This window comes from Chaetura pelagica, unplaced genomic scaffold (genome assembly GCF_000747805.2).
Source record: "Chaetura pelagica isolate M959 unplaced genomic scaffold, ChaPel_1.0 scaffold425, whole genome shotgun sequence".
In the NCBI taxonomy this organism is placed as follows: Eukaryota; Metazoa; Chordata; class Aves; order Apodiformes; family Apodidae; genus Chaetura; species Chaetura pelagica.
The window spans coordinates 4,219,417-4,237,153 of record NW_009953205.1 but is presented as its reverse complement, the minus strand read 5'-3'; the positions used below and the strand labels follow the sequence as shown (position 1 = coordinate 4,237,153).

The 17,737-nt window shown below is 33.8% G+C and overlaps 1 protein-coding gene across 2 annotated transcripts in view; it reads left to right on the top strand.

Annotated features, from left to right (window-relative positions):
* PHKB (phosphorylase kinase, beta) overlaps nucleotides 1-17,737 on the top strand; it is a 62,920-nt gene that overhangs the window by 9,773 nt on the left and 35,410 nt on the right. For both annotated transcript variants that reach the window (XM_009997457.1, XM_009997458.1), the window contains exons 5-11: nucleotides 844-951; nucleotides 1,995-2,075; nucleotides 5,426-5,541; nucleotides 10,927-10,990; nucleotides 14,595-14,690; nucleotides 16,345-16,542; nucleotides 17,261-17,318. In XM_009997457.1, the coding sequence (XP_009995759.1) occupies nucleotides 844-951; nucleotides 1,995-2,075; nucleotides 5,426-5,541; nucleotides 10,927-10,990; nucleotides 14,595-14,690; nucleotides 16,345-16,542; nucleotides 17,261-17,318 (721 nt within the window). The remainder of the gene's footprint in view (nucleotides 1-843; nucleotides 952-1,994; nucleotides 2,076-5,425; nucleotides 5,542-10,926; nucleotides 10,991-14,594; nucleotides 14,691-16,344; nucleotides 16,543-17,260; nucleotides 17,319-17,737) is intronic.

The window sequence follows — 17,737 nt, the reverse complement described above, 5'->3', positions numbered from 1 at the left end:
TGCTACAGAATTATTTTTTAATAGTAGAATTATACATGCCCAAATGTTCCAGTGTTACTTGAATAGATGCTGCTGCTGCTTGTGATAAAAATTGCAAACATTATATCCTATTACTAATGAGCTTAGGAGTATGACTTAAGGTGCATGGACTAGACATGCTAATGCCACAAAACCATAGTAACTTTTGTGCTTTTGGGGCCCATCCTATATGCCATGTATGATGTGTTGGTGGAAAAGAATATCCCATGAGGATGGAAGACAGTGTTGAAAATATTGTGAAACATGGACTTGTACTCACAATGATGGTTAGAAAATTCAAAAACAGTTTGTTGAAAAGCATAGCTTGACTTGAGGGAGTTACAGAGAAGGATCATCTTTCATTACCTTCATTCATAGCAGACGTTGTATTTTGCAATGAAAAAGGAATCCAAACTACTTTAAAACCACTGCAGTTCTTATTTCACCCCTTTGCTTTTAACCTCTTGTATTATTCTTTTGTCTTACTGCATTCCATCTCCATTGTAAGAGATTTTGTATCATAGAGGCTCATTCTGTGGTCCAGTTACAGTGTGCATGAATAAAAAGTAATTTTAATCTGGAGTACTGTTCTACCTATGTGTGATTATATAGATGGGTTGAATATTTGTATGAAGTATATATATACTTTTAGTATGGATGAAATAGCTTCTCATAAGTTTCAAGAATTCTTTGTTTTTAAGTTTTATATAGTGGTCAAATTAAGAAATTTTGAAATACTTGAGTTACATCGTGAATCTCTGATTGTGAAAAACACTTGAAATTACTGACTTTTTTTTTAATATTTTGCCTTTAATTCATCTTTAGGTTCAGCAATTTAAGCAAGACCCCAAACCATCTGCATGTCTTCATTCTGTTTTCAGTGCACACACTGGGGATGAGGTCTACTCCCATAATGAATATGGTCACCTTCAGGTAAAACATGCGTGTGCCTATCTTATGCATATGAAAGTTGGGATAATTTTAAGTAATGTTATTGTGTTACCATTCTTTCATGGGGCAGCTCTCGGTTTGTTTCGATTTGTGTTAAATGTGTTGTACTTGGTAAAACTTGAGATTCTTTCTGCATCTTGTGGTGAAAAAGACAGGCTTTTTAATTATGACTCAGTGGTATGTTTTGGTCAGAAGGTACTGAAATAACTGTGGGATTTGTGAAGGTAGATGGTTATTTATAAAGGTGTGAGATTCACAAGGCCAAGTGCTGTGTCCCTGCATGTAGATGATTTATCTTAATGTCTTATACTGAAATTGTGATTTTATAGCTCATTGAAACACATTATTGTGATAAACTTTATTGAAGTTCTACAAAGTTTCAATTATACTAGAATTATATGTAGCAAAAGCAGTTTTCTTGGATTAATTAATAAATTGACATTATGATGCTCATCTGTCCAGCTGCTAAAGGACATTACTGTTAATAATAAATGCTATGTAGAGCTGCAAAAGAACATGGTTTTTCACTAGTATAATGACATCTGAATGTAATTATTCTTCTGTCAGTTGATAAAGTTAACATTCCAGTTAAGGATAAAGTCATTAGCTTTTTAGATGTTTTGGGTACCTTTCAATATGTTACTTGCCTTCTTAGTGCTCTACTTGCTAATAAATTGTCAAATATGTAAACATGAAACAGTTTGTGACTGAAGTGACTGCCTGTGGATCAAAGCAGTATGCCTAAACAAAAGTATTTTAATATCATAGTTTCAAGTGATTAAAATTATGACACTGCAGCAGAAGTTGCAGAGGACAGTGCTTGTTTGTGGCATTTATTCTTATTGATTGTTTCCACATCATTGCATCTAGTATATTGGCAGATGAGGGTAATATTTTTGAAGAACAAAAACTGTGTTAGAGTGGGACCATTGTTGTTAGCAATATCACATTTAGCTTGTTGGTTTATTTTACTGCAATGAACATAAAGTTAATTATCTTTTCCATTCTGTCTTTAATTACTTCAGATAAATGCTGTGTCGTTATTTCTCCTCTATTTGGTTGAGATGATCTCTTCGGGGCTGCAAATAATCTACAACACGGATGAGGTACAAATGGATTTTTGATGTTAAAATACATGCTTTATTAAGTTGGGTTTCTTAGTTTTATTTAAGCACCAACACTAAAAATAATTATTCTGGAAATACACTGCAGATACTATTTTTACTTCTAATAGAAGTCAGAAAAGATAAATGGAATTACTGGATAGTGAAATAAATTAATGGCTAATAAAGTGTTAGATATGCAAAGAGTGAATGTAATATGACATTGAGATCTTATATAATTCCCTGCTATTTTTGAAAGGTACAAGCTCAAGAATCAAAAGATCTGTTAGAACAGTTAACTTCTACTTAAGTTCTCACTTGTCTCTTTGTCTACAACTGTCAGTATGTGCTGTCCAGGGTTAATTTTCTGGAAAGCTGAACGACTTTCTTCAAATCCACATGAATCCTATGGGTGTTAAGAAGTTTTGCTGTTTCTTTAATTAAAAATAAAGCTATTTTATATCATAGTAAGAGGTGTTTGTAAGATTGTTAACTGTTATATCCACCATGGCCTTGCCTTGAGGACAAGACCTGTAAGGACAAGCTGCTATCCTGCTCTAAAATGAGGTTGTGTTTTGAGACAGAAAAAGCACATTTTTTTCCCCCCCAATTTCCTTTTTTTTGGATTTGTTTAAATTTACTCTGGTCTATTTAGTAGTCACTGCTACGTTGCCTTAAAAAGCTTAAACACACCTGTACTACTTCCAGTTTTAAAAAAGGGAGATTTTTGCAGTAAGAGTGCATTATATTTCTAAAATGTATATAATCATTCATGTTTTTCCTGTAGATAATGAGAAAAGAAAGTAATGCAACTTGTCTCCTTTCTCACTTAGTTAAATTGTATATTAAGTCTGTCATATTTTCTCTGAATTACTGTTATGTCTGTGTGGAGGCATATGTATAGAAATACATATTTACTTTGCTTGACTTATACTTTATATTATCCTCCAGATATTTGCATTCAATTACAGAATTTGCAGAAAAAGTGCATATGTATAGATTATCCAGTCAGTGGATGTTCTCCAGTTGCATGTCAAGATGTAGTTTTCATTGCAGCTGCACCCTAGAAATCTTGGCACTATGGAGGTTTATACTAATACTATCTTACCAAAGACCTGTACATTCTGTTAGTCTCTCCATAGCTTCAACAACTAAATATATACTGAGATCTTACTAACACTACATAATTATGGTATTTCCATGCCTACATAATATTCAGCATAGTGGCATTGGCAGCACTGTGGATGAGGCAGTTTGTTTCCCAAATGTCAAGTTGAGTATTTTTTCCAATGATATAATAGAAAAGATATTAGTATTTAGACTCTTTTCTGTTGTAAAGGAAGGGTTTTGAAACAGTGCTAGCACAGTGGAAGGTCCGGGCAGATGGTTGATATTTGGCAAGCTGTCTGCATGAATATGTTTGTATACAGAACTCTTGGCTTTGGAGGCAATTATTGTATACTAGACTGCTTCATGTCAGACATGGCAGCTGTCACTGAGTTACCCTGTAATTGCATCTGTTTGCAGTTGAAAAATTAATTTATTCACATCTTTGCATCCATAAAAAAGAGAACAGTGTAAGATTGTGCAAGTGAGTGAATTTGGGAACAGTTATTGACACACAAAACAGAGCAACACTCATATTTGCAGTCATCCATGTTGCATGTGTATTCTTTATTACACCTTGCTCTCCACACACTTGACTTCTAGATAAATAATCATAACACTCACAGTCTGTAATTTCTGTAAATGCTTTAGCATTGCCTTGGTTATAGCCTTTAAATGCCCATAATATCAATGACTGTTTTCTGAAGATTTTAGTTTGTATTTGGTTATCTGCTGCTTTTTTTCTGTAAATCTGCTATTTGGAAACTCTTAGTCTCTTAAAATATCTGTCATTGACCATTCTTTTTTCTCATGTTTTGAACATCATCACAGGTAGAAACTCATCAGTAAGGTTATATATTTCCATGTGATGCTCTTTACTTCTGCATTTATGTAATGCATCTACATTTCAATTAATGATAGAAATATCAGAAGCCACACTCTTTAGCACTGGCTGTCCTAGTGTGATTCAGAGAAATTGTGTTTTACTAGAATCCAATGCTAAATTCTAGGGAGGAATAATACCAGGCATATCTAAAGAGTGGGAGAATCTGCTTTCTTAAAAGTACTAGCTATGTAAAGATGCCCCGTAGTTAAATTTTAGCAGAGGCATATAATATATAGAGAAACAATCAAGTATAAGATTATATATGTCCCTGTAGACTGGTATTAGGGTAAAAGGTGTATCTCACATAGTAACGTTTTGAAGCTACAAAGGAAAATGGAGAGAAAAAGACAGAACAGAGGTATGCAGGTAAATTAAAATGGATGTGAATACCTTTTACTAAAAGATTCTTTTTTCATCTCATATCCCATAAAAAAAAAAAGGAAATCACCTGACCATAGGGAAGAGGATCGTCCTCTGTAGGTTCCCAGTAGAGTTGCAATTATAGGCATTGCAATATTCTCTTTTCCCAGAGAATCCTCTAGAATAATTTGGATAAAAGGCGATGAAATCCCTGCTTTGATGGATTAACCAGTGTAAATCTTGTGTTTATTGTTAAATTTCCTTTAAGTTTTAATCTGTGGACTCCTTGAAGTGAACTGTAGAATTTATAAATTTAACATTTTTTTTCCTACCATCAAGCAACTCCAAATGTCTCTTTCAGCAGTGTAAATGAAGAAAATACCAGCTTCACTAAGTCCCGTTAAATACCTAGAAATACCTTTAATACCTTGATATTCAGTTGAAATGTGTTGTTCCAAGAGGAGATTTTAATAATAATAAATTGTTTCAGAGGTTTTTTTGTGTTTATTAAGAATTGTATTTGAATCTGCATAAGTATGTATCACCTGGAGTTAATATAATGAAACTTTGGCATATCAGTTCTCTTAAAATGAATTAAAAAACAGCATCAAGATTTCTATGTGATAATCCTATAGGATTTAATTTATTTTCATCTCTGATGTTGATTTTAGGAAAGTTCTTTTTTAAAGGATGAAAACCTTTTGACCATTTTGAAGCTCTTCAGATGTGTCTTGAGCATGAAATGAATTTTATCCCTGGATTTGAACTTTTGTGTAAAACACCTCAGCACCTAATTTGGGAAAATGTTTCATATTTTGTGATTAAAAACTGATTTTCAAGAGAATATGTGAATGTGGGAACATTTATCTCCTGGGGAAAAAAAAGGATGGAAGGTATTATAATGGCTGGAGGAAAAACAACTTTGCTTTTTGAGAAAATGTGTAATAGAAAATATGCTTCCTTTTTCCTTCAGTCAGTTTTGTTTCTCTCTCTCCTATAGGTGTCCTTCATTCAAAATCTTGTGTTTTGTGTGGAAAGAGCGTATCGGGTACCAGATTTTGGTGTCTGGGAAAGAGGAAGTAAATACAACAATGGCAGTCCAGAGCTGCATTCAAGGTATGTGAGCAGATGTAGATCTTTCAGTCAAAGCAAGTAAATGTGATATCAATACAAAGAATTAATGGAGTGAGTTAAAAATAATAACACATTAAAATACTATTTGAACTAAATTAAGGTTCTCTAAAGACTAAGAGATGTGTTTTAGGAAAATAGGAAGCATAATTTCACCATCATATGCATGCTGAATAGCCATATAGATGCCTTGCTATGTGAGTATTCAAATTCCAATAATTACGTGCAGCTGCATGTATATAATTCTGAAAATTGTGTTCAGAATGCTTCAGGGTTTCAAGGCATGTGTAGTAGATTTAATTCTCAGAAATCTTTAGGAATGTCATAGAATCATCGAACGTCTTGGTTTGGAAGTGACCTCTAAAGGTCACCTAGTCCAACCCCCCTACAATAAGCAGGGACATCTCACTCTAGACCAGATTGCTCAGAGACCCATCAAGCCTGACCTTGAATGGCTCCAGGGATGGGGCTCCCACCATCTGACTAGGCAACCTGTTCCAGTGATCCACCACCCTCATAGTAAAGAACTTTTTCCTAATGTCCAACCTGAATCTATCCTTCCCTAGCTTAAAACCACTACACCTTGTCCTATTGTTACATACCATAGTGAACAGGCCCTCCCTAGCCTTCTTAAAGTCCCCTTTCAGGTATTGGAAGGTCCCTGTAAGGTCCCTTTGGAGTCTTCTCCAAGCTGAAGAACCCCAACACCCTCAGCCTGTCTTTATAAGAAAGGTGCTTCAGTCCTCCTATCATTTTTTTGGCCCTTCTCTGGAATCATGGTTTAAGAAAATGTTGATTGAGGACTCTAGATTTTCTCATCTCCCCATGCTGAGAGGAAGATGCTAGACACTGGAGGATAGCCTAGAGTACAAGTTCTTTTGCACGTTCTTCAGATACTACAAATAACTGGGCATTCTGACCCCAGTCCCATGAGACAGTTAGGAATGTTCTTAACATTTTGATATTAGAGTGGTCCAATTCACTCCTGTGGAGTTGCCAACATACTGTCTGTCTTGAAGAATCAAATTTTTTTAAAGAAGGTATTATGTAATATGAAAGCCCATGAATAATAACTGCAAATTATGGCCTGTTTTGGAAGATGGGGGTATTATAAGTCTTTACACAGTCTTGGTATTCTACCTTAGTATAGTTTAAAACACTTCTAATAAATGGTGAATGGCAAAACACTCTGTGTATCAGGTCTTCATTGATGTATGCAAATTGATGTCTCTTACTGGTTCAAAGGCAGGATTTGTAGCAGTTTTTATTTTAGCGTGATCCCCGTCCCATACGGCTAAACTTCTGAAAAATTAATTTGTCCAGTAACCATTTGATCAAGCTGTTCTCCAGGCATCTGCTGAGTACCTCTGCAAAATGTCTTTGACATCTTCCATATGTACTGTAAGAATAATGAAGTTGCTGAAGTGCAGTATCTTGATATTCTGAATCTATGACTGTAGAGCCTCGATCTTGCTCTTCTCTTTAGTTACATTGCTGTTGTGCTGCTCTTCCTTGTTCTATTTAGTTTTATCTAGTTATGAAATTATTATTACTGTTGTGGGATTGTTTTTTGGGATTTTTTTTGGGTTTTTTGAACATCCCTTGTGGTTTTGGATGGAGCCAAGAAACTGTGAATGGGAGAAGGAATGAGCATGTATAAGCTTTAAGGTTTGTTGGGATTAGCAGTTGCTAAGAATATGCAAATTTTAGTGTTTGCCCTCAGGTGTTTTGCTAAGAGTCAGAAATTAATAGGAATTATGAATGATGTTAAGTGTTTGCTAATGCTTTTTTAGCAAGCTGGAAGTATAATTTTGCACAGTTAGTCTCAGCATTCCCTGCCCCAAATATGGTCATATATTACCCATGGTGTTTCATGATTGTGAGACTGCTCTTGATAATCTGTGACAAACCATAATAATCAGCAGCTACAGTAGGTTCTACAGATTGCACCTGGGAAAGGTCAGTATGGACATTAAGAAGAAACCTTTTCACTTGAAGCACAATGAAGCACCAGAGCAGGATACTCAAAAGAAGTTACGGAACCTCCATCCTTGGAGGTTTTTGAGACTTGTCTAGGTGAGGCTGTGGTTTAATTGAATTGATCTTGATTATTACATCTGCCTTCAAGTGAGACATCATGCTGGGCTAGATGAGTTCCATGTTCCTTCCAAGCAATGACTTTATGATCCTGTGAAATTTTCAGAGGAATCTTTTAAAGAGGGTGTGGGTTATGCTTTGTTTTGGGGACTTCTCCAAGTGAGCACCTTTTCTCAGGGAATAGAGGGAGGCAGGTTAAAACAGCATGTTCATAGTCGGTTGCTGAGTGGAGGAAGGAACAAATTTACTAAAATGTATTTTGCCTTTAATTCATACTGTTAAAACAGTACAGCTTTCCCCTTATTAAACTGTAGAGTGTGAAGAATGTATTTTCTGTAGAAATACAGGCATAATGTTTATTATAAAATATCTTCTTACTTTCCCCAATGGGAAGGCATTAATGGCTAGCAATCTCAGTAGCACTTGTGTGTATGGTGAAGGGAATGCTCGATATGCCATTGTAATGTGAAGAAATATTACATGATGGGGAAAGAAAGTAGTATTTTAGTGTTTAAACTGTTATATTTTCATTTGTAAGAGTACTGAAGTCCCCAGGGTCTTTTAATAAGTAGATGTAGAAGAATACTGATCAATTGTAGTAAGAATTATTCTTATTGTGGACTAATGAGTATGTGAAATAGGAATTATTTCAAGGAAGGGATCCATATTTGCCTTCAAATATTTTTCAAACAATATTATCCTATTTTGTACATAGAGTGACTAGTTTGTATTAACTGAGGTACCAGTGGTTGTTGCCCTTGAACAATTATTACTTCTCTACCTTTTGTCGTCAACTTTTTTCCCACTCTGGAAATGTCTGACGGTTGGTATTGTAAGTGTTATTTGGAATGGAAAAGAAGAATATGAAATTTTAACATATGGTACAGATTTCAGTGTGGGGGTTTCTCTGGTTTTAATTTTCTATCTATGCAGTTTGATAATAACACTTCTGTGAGAAGTTCTGTTCTGAGTTACTACACCAATTTGCTTGATCAGTTGCTAGGTGATAATTAAAATAGAGCAGTTGTTAGAACAGTTCTGGTTTTGTTTAGGTATTTGAAACAAAGCCAGAAAAATAATTATATTCACAATACTTCTGAGTTCAGTTTATTCCTTCATCATGTTCTCTAGTATCTAAAGTTTTCATCAGCAGAAGATACTGAACTGAGGGATTTCACTGCTGTTTGAAGGCAGCTGCTCAGAGCAGAACTTAGTTAACCTAAGCAGCTTTCTCTTGTCAAACCAATTAGAATTAAATCTCATGAGTACTGTTTCTGGCAGTGTTTCAGAAAGAAAGCTGGAGGTTTATGAATCTGTTGGTTATAGTTTAAAAGAATTATAGAATCTGAATTCAGTGTCAAAAGAACTTCTAATATTAAAACCAACCCAGGTAAGAGTACTTAAACTAAACAAATTCTATAACTCTGCACTGAATTAGCTCCTATCTTTAAAATACAGATTAGTTTGTAAACATTTTTAATTTTATAATTTACATTATAAATAAAATTATTTGTACTATTTATTAGTAAGGTAAAAAATTTGACACCCAAAATGCTGCATGGAGTATTTAAGTGTGTTAAAGCACAGTCCCTGTTTGCAGTTTTCTGATAATTTGGTTGCTATAAGTTTTTTGGACTGGCAAGTGCAATTGTTTCTCAATACTATCACAACTCCTCTTACACAGAAGTTGGAGATTGTCAATTATTATTTTCAGAATATTTTTTCAAACTCAATGCTGCTTCATTATTTCAATAAACAAAATATATAGGGCTGTCTTGTTCAGAAAGTACATATTTCTAACTGTTGTTAATATTATTATTTTCCTGCAAGTGGAGGATGCTTTTTTCTTCACAATCATACTATCTCTGTGCCAGCATTGTTCTTATGTTATCTGGGCACAAGGATCCTCTGACAAACTGGTTTTTTTGTTGGTTTTTTTTTTCCTCATTCCTTGTTTGGCAGTAATTTTTATTCCAAAGTAAAGATGGTAAGATAAAGGAATGTCTGATTGGCTGAGTGGATAATCAGTTTGATAGGAAAAAAGGATATAAATTTTTAACTCCTTGTATTTCCTTGGGTTTTTTTTGGTGGTTTTTTTTTGTTTATTTTGTTTTTTTAAGAGAGTATTTCAAGGAATTTCTGTGCTAGTAAATAAACTGTCAAATGAGTTGGTACATTCTGTTTGTATATTTCTTTACCCTTATGGTCTTTCCTTTTCTCCGAATCTTTTGTTGTGTCAGCCTGATTCATTCTGATTGTTCCTTTTTCAGTCTTTTGCTCTATGTCTTCAATTGGTTAACTTCTAAGAATAGTAAGGTAGACATCTAAACTTTCCTTTTATTCTGCTATCTTCATTTTTTATTGTCTCATCTATTGTCATTTTTTTTACCAAAAATATTTGAAATTAATTGTAAGCTACTTGGAAAGCAGAATGAAAAGTTAGGGAGAAAGATGAAACTTGGTTCTGAAGGAGGAGCTTCAAAACCTGGACAGTCATTTAGGGGTAGCACATGAAGTGTCAATAAATCACTGTTGCAGTTTATAAAGAAATGAAGCAGACATGGAGACAGATGAAGGCACATTAGTCAGAGGCACTGTAGTTAAAGCATAATTTAAAGTGTTAAGTTTTATTAATAAAAGTTGGTAGAATCACACTAGGTTTTGTTCTACTGAATGCTCTGAATCTCTTTCACCAGGTCGCTTAAGAGATGTAATAGGTGCTTATCAACTACATTTCTGAAGTATTTCTAGATCCTATACTTTTATTGTCACCATTTAGTGAGCAGAGCAAAGTCCTTCCCCTACTTTGAATGCTTGTATTCAATAGTAGAACTGTCAAAAGGTATTTTATTATTATGGTTGACATCAGAAAATCCTCCTTTTTTGAATCCATATTAGTGAGTTCTTCTATCACATCAAAAACCAGTCAGAAATCAAGGTTTCTAATGCTTGAGAGCTGGGTTGAAAAATCATGCTGCAGTAAATCCTTTGTTAATACACTGTTACCAAGACCTTGATACTGTCAGATGTCTAGCCTCTGACATTTTAAGACAAAAAATGCTGAAAAGTAATTTTCAGAAAACAAATTCAAAATAACTCCCCACCAAACAACCCCAAATTTCCTGCATCATCATTGTAATATTAACATTAAGGTTAAGCACAAAGTTCAAATAAATAAAAGATCATACTCAGAAAGCTGTCAAACCAGTTAAACTTCAGTCTGGGCTTGAATTATGATACCTTTGTTTTGTTTTTTTGTTCTTTTCTCCTCAGCTCTGTGGGGCTGGCAAAAGCAGCTTTAGAAGCAATTAATGGCTTCAATCTCTTTGGAAATCAGGTAATAAAAATGCTTCTTTGCTCTTTTTGTTTGGTTTTGTTCTGGTTTTTTGGTTGGTTGGTTGGGTTTTTTTAGCAGTAATGATTCACTATAAAACAATCTTATCTATAGATGAAATGCTATACCACTTACTATTACTAGACCTTTCTTTCTTTTATGGCATAAAACAGGATATCCTTCTAAACAAGGATAGACTTAGGAATCCATTACATCTTTTATGGATATCTATTCATGGTGGGTTTTCTGTGTGTGGATTTTTTTGGTGTTTTTTCTTTGGCTTTTTTTGGTTTTTGCATCTATGTATGTGTAGGAGTACTGTGGAACAATAGACTTGCTCTGTTTGGAATCCACTCTTCAGGAAATAGTGATGGCTGTTGGCTGAGGAGTCGGGAAGTACCTAAGTGTTTGTTATGTGCTAACAAATCCCTGTTTCATAAAGACATAGCCATTTGGTCTAGTTTTGATTTACTTTACCTACATTTTAACAACTGTTGTTATGCGTTAAGAGCTAGTAGCTAGTAAGGATTAAATATTGATGAGACGTGATAAACACACTGTCAGTATTTCAGAAAATACATTTATCTACTGTCTTTATCTTCCCAGTAAAATGAGTCTGTTATTTTTTTTCAAGTGATTTTTTACTAAATTCTGAAATGGATTAATAAATTGCTAACGCAAAAGCAGTTTAAATGCTTTGAGAGTTTATTTTAAAGACAATTCAGCATAAACAGAAACCATTTTGACCTTCAGTCTGTTGCAGAGTTTGCCTTTGTTCTTAGCTCCAGCTGTGTTCCAGTAGATTTGAGAAATCCTGCTGAGCCCCTCAAGAGGAACTTGTTTGCACCTGCAGCTGCACTAGTGCAACCTGCATAAATCATTGCTGGGGAGAAAAGACTACTCAGCCTTTCCATGCAGATTTTTCCACTCATGCTGTGGATGCTGGAAGAGAGTAATAAATACAAATATGTAGCATTGTAGCTGTGTATGTTCTGTCTTTTACTATATTGTGATAGGACAATTTCCCTGTGCATTCATGGGTACACCCAGAAAAGATAAAATAAAGGTCACATAATGTTGATAGTCGCATTAAACTTCCCAAGTTCTTGAGAACATTTTAAAATAATTTATTTCTGTAAGAAATCATACTACATTTTGTTCTGTAACAAAGTACTGCTTAACTGATATTCAGTATTTTAATGCATCCTTTGCAATACTTTCTAGGTGCCAGATACAATAAAGGACTATTATGAATTGAAAATTAATTAGCTTTTTGCTTAATCTGAGTTGTACATGCTTTAATGTAAAAAGGAGTTAATTCATGTTTTTAAAATGCTGTTAATTTTCTTCATGATACCAGAAATATATAATAAAAAGTGGGTGTTCTAGAAATACAGTCAAGTTGTAATCCTAATGCTCCCTCAGTGAAACATTTATTTACACATTGAGAAGAGACTTTTTAGTATCACAGTTAAATATGCTGTTTAGTTTCTCATTATTTGGCTTTATATCCTGTGCTAAATTTCTTAAATTTATTTCCACTGTATCACATCTCTGAAACAATAGTTATAAATCTGTATTAAGTATTTAATATGTATGGCATTGGCATAAGAATTCTTTTATAATCCTTAACTGTGCGTTAATCATAGCCAGACCCTGAAATTGTCATAGTGTCCTGAGTTCTGCTGAAGTGTTGGGTTTTTGGCTTCGGGTGTGTTTTGTTTTGTTTTTAAAATAGATGATGCAGTGTGAACTGATTGTGTTTTAGTTTATGTTTTTATTTTATCACTTTAGAATCATCTCACTACAAGTACTGGAATTTAGTTTATCTTTTTCTTGGTTTGATATGATTAACCCAAACCTCTGGTTTCAGAGTATCACAGTGCATAAAAAGCTTAAAATTTGTATTGTTGATGTAAAAGTTACATTTTAGCTACAATGCCTTTTAAAAACAAATATGTATCAGCAAAAATGCTGTGTAAGAAGGATGTGCATACAGTGGTAATGTAAATTAATGAGCTAATGAATTATGTGCATGGCACAGGCATATGTGTACTAAAATGGGACTGCTAGCAAATAGCTGAACATTGTTTCAAGTTTGATCTAATCACAGTATCATCAGCTGTTTGTATGTGAGCTATGTGTCCTGTATTAGCTTGTGGAAAGAATTTTATGTTAAAAAAACCCCAAAAAACGCCTTTTTAAGTTATCCTTGCTACAGAACTTTACAGTCTTTAGAGAAGAAAAACAGTTCATTTTTAAAACAAGATACTTGTGGCTTTATGAAATGCAAATTAGTCTGCTTTTGAATCCCCAAAAAATCCTTTATTGAAGCACAGATTTTAAAACTACATGTTCACACTTGTAGACAGATTATGTTCATAGTTTGTAGATTAATTTAGAGATTTGTGAATAATCAGAATATGAATTAAGAAGAAAGCAGAATACTAAATGGGATTATTTATTTTAATCTCAGCACCATTCAGTATATTTTGCTAGAATGATTAAGAGAACAGAGAGATGTTTTTTCATCAGGACAGTGAAAAAACATACCTTGTTTAGCCTAGCAAAAAAAAAGTTGTGTATTTGTATGATAGCTGTGCATAATTAGAGTATGGCTAAAGAGTAAGAAAGATGAAGCCTATAGTATTTGAAAAGCCAAATGAATGGATTCTCGTACTGGCACAAGAAGGGTGGTTGGCTAGTTATGTAGAAACTTAGATGGAAATGAAACTTCTAATAATTAGAGAGGATGGGTTCTGGAACAGTCTTCTAAAGGGAGTAGTGTTCTAGAGAAACTGCTGTTTAGGAGAAATGTGGTGAATTTAGGCAAAATGTTATGGTATGGTATTTACAACAGCAGTGGAATGAGTTCAGTGTTCAATGTGTCTGCCAGTGGGATAGCAATGTTGAGATTCGTTATCAATTACAACATGTATGAAGATACCCATTCATTGACAAACTCCATTGGGTTTCCAGGAAATTGCCTACTGATAGTGCTTTTAAATGTTATTTGTTCTGGTTAACATTATCTCAGCTATGGAAATTTTTCTGAATGTTTGAGGAGGTACCAAAAAGCTGACAGATCTGGTGTAAAATGACAAAATTTTAAATGGATTGTGCTAAAAAGTAGATGTTGATAACATAGACTTTACAAGAGCTGAAAAGCATATCATTTTTATTTGTTTGGAAGTCCTTTCCCAAAAATTGTACCCCGGTTTGAATATCCAATTATTTGTGTTCTAACTGACTGGTAATGAAATACTCAACATCACCATTGGGAATGTTTCCTGCAGTCACAGGGAGGGATAACTACTTTTTTGTTTTTCCTTAACACAATCATTATTTTTAAAAAATTAATGGAAGAGTTCATAGCTGGACTGAATCATATGATTCATAATTGCTACTAGAGAAACCCATCTAATTTTGGCTATATTTAAATATATTTGAAAATTCAAAACGTTTTCAACTTAATGTTGTGGTACATCTTCTGATGACAATTACCAGCTACCAGACTATTACCACATAACCTAAATAAAGCAAATTAGTTTCACTAGGATATGCTAACTTTCCTCCCCCTTAAGTAAATGTAATGTTCTGTTTACAGGGCTGCTCTTGGTCTGTTATATTTGTGGATTTTGATGCCCATAACCGTAACAGACAGACTCTCTGTTCATTGCTACCCCGAGAGTCAAGGTCTCATGTAAGTAATTAAATGAAATTTGCCTCAACAGAGTGTGGAGAAAATAAATAATTACAAACATAATTCTTAGTTCCGTGATGGATATTATGTTCTGCTTAATAAAGATAGGGATTTGCTGGAAAGAAGTTAAATTTCTGTTTCTCCAATGTCACTGTGTTGTAGCTGTTTCTTTGAGGTGGAGTTAAAAGGGTGTTCTTTATTTATAAATATTTAGGTTAAAATGCTAGCCTGTTGGTAGCTTTCTAACCAATTGAAAAGTAAAATTTAAAATACTAACAACCTGCAGTAAACTAAGTAAGGTTTGCTGTGTTGATGATTGTCTTGTGGCCTAGTTTCCAAAATATACAGTGCCAGCATTTTTATTTTTTTCTCCTACACCTAATTTTAGCTTTGATCCATTATTTTGTCTAGAAAAGAAGCCATTAAGGTTGGCTTTTCATAAATCGTTGAATATATGGATTTCTTATTATTGTAAGCTACTGTTACAAATAAGCATTCCCTCAGAGAGTAAACCTAAGTGACTAAAGTGTAGATTAATGAAAAAAAATAATCTATTTCAGTACTAGCACCAAAGGTAAATTTAATTTTGAAAACTCAGTAATTTAAAATCAGTAATGATAGATTTCTACTGGTTTTCTGTTCATTCTGGGATATAATACCATTTCTGTTTATGAAACTATTAATCTCGAACATTAATATTTTACTTAATCTGCAGAAGAATTATAGCAGAGTTGTAATACAGGATAATTAAAATAAAAGGCACTGTCAGCTACTTTTTTATAGTCTAATGGTGTTCTGCAACTCTTTTGCTGTTTATTTTTGCTGGAGACTGTAAATATTCCAACAGAAGCTGGTTTAATAAATTACTTAGGCTATACAAGCAATCCTTGTGTCCTTTTTTTTTCCTTTTACAGGTTCGTATCAATGACATAGGCAAAAATATGGTATTTTGAATGGTTCATTATCTTAGATGTATTAACAGAAAGGAATAAAAAAACAGTGTCTGACTAAGAATTGAAACTTGAAACTACTTTTTTGTGTTTCTGTAAGCTTACCTGAGTGGTGACACTAATTAGTACCTTTTCTTGTGATTTTAATTCAAAACAGTTGCACATGGTACATGAGAAGCGCTACTGATGGTTTTTTTCCTGAAATTATTCCCTTATTGCCTTAATTGTGAATCAGATAGGCTTGTTTGTTACAGCCTCTGAAGAATATTCCTGAAAAAGTTTTTCAGAAATGAGGATTTAATCATATTTACTTAGCAGCATTGTACGTTTTTGAGCATAGAATACCCAAGTATTTGTGTTTCTTCCAGGAATAACCTGGAGGAATATTTTTTTTTCTGAAACCATGAAGTTCTGGAACATAGTCATTTATCTCTGCAAGTTATCAATTGTAAAGTAGGTCAGATTTTGAGACAAATACATTCTATTTTACATCATATAGCTAAATATTGGGTTTGTAGTTTATCCTTATATTTAGAAGTCTTACTTTACACACTGTTATAATATATTACTATGATTTTCATACAGGTGAAGTTATTTTCCAAATGTATATTTCACTTAATAAGTTAAACAATCTTTGTGCATGAAATCATTGGCAGAGATCTAATTAAATTTGTAATGTGCTGTTTCTCCCTCTCCTTCTACAGAATACTGATGCAGCTCTTTTGCCTTGTCTCAGTTATCCTGCATTTGCTTTGGATGATGAGGTTTTGTTCAGTCAAACACTAGATAAAATTATTAGAAAGCTAAAAGGAAAATACGGGTTTAAAAGATTTCTGAGGGATGGCTACAGAACAGCCCTGGAGGACAAAACACGACGATATTATAAACCAGCAGAAATTAAGGTAAATTGATTTCCTGGACTATATAAGGAAAATTTTAGTTTTCTGAAAGATTTACAGTATTAAAAGACCCAGACAAACCCAAAACCATAACAAAATCCCCAGAAAAAACCCAAAAGAAAAAAGAACAAACAAACCAAAACCAGACACCCCCCCAGTATTTGCAGTTTGAATTGCACACTGATTCCTAGTTGCTTCATGTGAAGGAGATGCATTTTGTAACTTGGCATGTGCAGTCTAGAGAGGTTACTAAGTCAGCAAGCTATTCGTTGATTTATTTTGTAATGAATGTGCTTCCATTTACATTTAGGATACAGTTGATTTCACATAACAAATAAGGAAGTTATTTATAATTTTATTTAATTTCACAGCTGACTACAATCTGAGAGTATAGAAAACAATTTTGCTTTTGACCACAGTGTCTTATCAGTAAAAGTTATCAAAATTAAAATTTACTCTTTCTTTCTCCCCGATAATTTCTCTGTGGAAATAAACCACAAATTGCATAAATGTTCTGCTTGAGAATGAGCCACAGTGTATGTGAAAGCACAGTTAGAGTGTCCATAGAATTAAGAAACTGTATATAAATTAAAAGCTGATGTACTTCAATGTTCTTGCATCCATGTTTGTCTTTTGTTCCTATTACATTATTTAATAGGATATTAAAATACATTTCCTTAGACCAAAATGATGAAATGTCTCACTGTTTACTTATTTTCAGCTTTTTGATGGCATTGAGTGTGAATTCCCTCTGTTTTTTATTTTCATGATGATTGATGGTAAGTGTAGCTTTACATTCCTCTTCTTTAAAGCCATTAGAGTGACAAATCTTTAGGGGAGAGATACAGAATTATTTTCCTGTCCTGCCAAACTGAGTCAATAAGACAGGTTTAATTTGACTCTTTGAGACCCTGCCTCAAGGGTTAAAAAAAACCAACAACCCAACCCTTGAGATTTCAGCATTTTTTGTGTGTTCTGTTGTTAGAATGTAACTCAATATGGGTGTTTTAGAAACTTAAATCTCTGACTTCAGTCCTGCATTGTCTGTTAAGCTGTAAGAACTTTCACAGTAGGTCAGAATGTCACACCAGGAAATGAGAGAAAAGTGGAAGAGAGAAAAAATTGACAAACTGAATGTTGCAGTGGGTCTTTTTGATGTTCTGTGGTAACTGAAACAGAATTCAGAAGAGAAGAAAGT